This window comes from Mesitornis unicolor, unplaced genomic scaffold (genome assembly GCF_000695765.1).
Source record: "Mesitornis unicolor isolate BGI_N332 unplaced genomic scaffold, ASM69576v1 scaffold34562, whole genome shotgun sequence".
Lineage (NCBI taxonomy): Eukaryota > Metazoa > Chordata > Aves > Mesitornithiformes > Mesitornithidae > Mesitornis > Mesitornis unicolor.
The window spans coordinates 18,760-21,426 of record NW_010169097.1 but is presented as its reverse complement, the minus strand read 5'-3'; the positions used below and the strand labels follow the sequence as shown (position 1 = coordinate 21,426).

Below are 2,667 nucleotides of genomic sequence, written 5' to 3'. Positions count from 1 at the left end.
AACTCCTGGCTGGGTAGAGCCAGTGAACCCACGTAGTGAAGAGGAGCAGGCGAGACATTTTTGTAACTTCTTCCTGCAAATGAGCTGTTTGGTGGGGGTGGGAGGGCACTGGAATTTTAAAACAAGGGGTGAGACCCTGTCCCTTGAGTGTTTCAGTGGGGCTGGTGTGTTCTCAGGAGGGCTGGTGTGTTTTGAGGCTACTCTAGAAACAGAGCTCTGATCCTTTCAGTTTTGAGGAAGTTGCTGCTTTGCTTGGCGCACGTGTTGCACGTACTCACTGGAACATCTGCATTGGCAGCTGCCTCTGTTTAAAAAGACAGGCAGCCGACTCCAGCCAGAGCGCACGAAGCAGTTCAAACACAGAAACAGGAAAAAAAATACGCTTGCTGGGTTGGCACAGCTGCAGAATGCAAACAGAGCTGTCAAATAGAGCAGTCTGAGTACAGCGGTATAAACAATGAGGCATTCATGATTTCTAGTGTGCAAAAGCCCTTTCATTTTAGCATGGAGAGATTTAACTTCCTTAAAATGAGAAACTTGCCATTTTTAACATTCTAGATCGAGTCACAGATCTCAGCCTGAGGTTTGAAGGTGAGGGGCTGAACACCTTTGCGGTGGCTCCTGTCCTAAAGCATTGAGGCTGCTAAAGATTTGTCAGGGGCTTTGTCCGGAGCTGCAAAGTAGTGAAGAAATCTAAAGTTAAAGTCTGTTTTCGTGGTTTGTTGTTGTTTTTTTTAATTTAGTGAACCTTTGCAAAGCGAAGTTTCCTGAAATTACCATGTTAGGGAGAACTAGTATTTCCTTGGATGGTTGCCTGCGGTACATCATTTGAGCACGAGGACTGTTCTGTTTGCCTGCTAATTATGAGGAAATTCCTGCTTTGGGAAGAGGGAATGGAAACAAAAGTGCTTTGAAGACACTCAAGAATATTCTCAGTGAACAAACAAACAGTAATGGTATTTCTTTGGGAAGATGCTATTATGAAGCATGGAGAATATTAGTTAGCTACAGTGTGGCCCTTCTAATGAGCTTAATTTGTTTTCTCCTCTAAGATCATACCTTCTTGGTTTTATTTTGAAATCTGAATCCTAGATTACCTGTGATTTCTGTTAATTTAAAGAGATGGTTTACTGACAGAAAACAGCAGACTTGGGCCTGAGAATTTTACACAGCCAATTTTATAATTAAATGTGAATGCTGCAATGAGAGAGGCTTCTGCTCTTGCGATGCCCTGTGTGTTTCCAGCTGTGTATTCCATAGCCCCAGTGCAGCTCTGCCATACACACTGCATTGAGGCATTGTGTTTCTTTGGTATCTCAGTGCACACAGCACACCATTGCCTTGGCTTTTTATGCCTCTGCTAAAGTACCCAGTCCTGCTCCTTTCTTCCCAGCACCTTTCCCCCCTTCTGTAACATGTGCTCCACGTGCTCAGGTGTGGCTGAGAACTCAGAGCCGCTTTCAGTGATGGCTTCAGTAGCATACCACAACATTGCTTCCCATCTACTTAATGTCTTACAGAATAGTACAGAACATTTATACAGCCTCTGTCATTCTCTGAGTTCTTTGCAGACAAGTAAATATTATTGTTCACACCTTACAAGAGAGAAAATAAGTAATCTCTTAATGTTTCTTTCAGTAATGGAATTAAAGCTGGGTTTAATTGTACACGGTGCCTAAGAAAATGGCACTGTCGCTTCAAGGTATTTGCTTCAGTAGAAAGAATGTGTTGCTCAAGGCCCCACGTAAGTGATGTGACAGTGGCAGCTCCTCATCTGGTGCTCTGCAGGCTCAAAAGTGTTTCCTTGCATCTAAGTCTTGTATTCACTGCAGTATCAAAAAGACCCTAAAACCAATTTAAAAAAAAAAAAAGGTAATTTTATAAGATAGGCTTATTTGGCCTGTTCTGAAAGTCAGGCAGAATAAACTAGGAAAAGATGCATGTGTAAGTCATCAGGGCTACAGCAAGAAAGCCCAGCACAAGGACAAAGAGATAAATGTAAGACCTAAAGACGTATATGGCCACAGAAAACCAGTTAGTATAGGACACAAGACCGCAGCCCGTTGTGTTTTCCCTGAGGAAATACATGAGGTAAGATGAGAGGTGGAAAGAAGGTGTTTAATAAGGGCTTCCAGTTTCCAGAGCTGTGCATAAACCATTTCTGTTTGCTTCTTCACACTTAATGACTGTGTCAAGCAGCTGCAGCCCAGCACTCAGTGAAGCTGGCCAGAGTGAGAGTCCTTTCCTCCTACGCAGGCTCATCTTTGTTCCTTTCTCTGCAGACCCTATATCCCACGGCTGCGGCTGTAACCCATGTCCCAGAGCCCCCTGGCACCAAGGTTTGCGGACCCCGCGCTCCAGGTGAAGTTGCCGCAGCTCCGGGACCACAGCCCCACACCAGCTTGGCGGCCCCACCAAAGGCAGACGTTTCCCGGCTTTCCTCAAGCCCTGGCCCCAGAGCTTCCTGCTCCCTCTCCCAGATCGGCCCCAGCTGCCTCCCCGCCTCTTGCGGGGGCCGGGGCGGCCCGGGAGGAGGAGCCGCCGCCTCCCCGCTTCCTCCGCCCGTCCCCGCCGGGCGGGTCTGGTGCGTGGCACAGGCTCCGGCAGCCCCGGAGCTTTCTAGAGCCCCCGTTTGCCGGGCCCCTCCCGCAGGCAGCGCCCCCGGTC

The 2,667-nt window shown here is 47.5% G+C and overlaps 1 protein-coding gene across 1 annotated transcript in view; it reads left to right on the top strand.

The window, feature by feature from the left end:
• The first annotated feature begins 2,313 nt into the window (after positions 1-2,313).
• Positions 2,314-2,667, top strand: part of PLOD1 (procollagen-lysine, 2-oxoglutarate 5-dioxygenase 1) — a 17,773-nt gene continuing 17,419 nt past the window's right edge. Inside the window, exon 1 of the mRNA XM_010179258.1 lies at positions 2,314-2,584. Within this exon, the coding sequence (XP_010177560.1) occupies positions 2,314-2,584 (271 nt within the window). The remainder of the gene's footprint in view (positions 2,585-2,667) is intronic.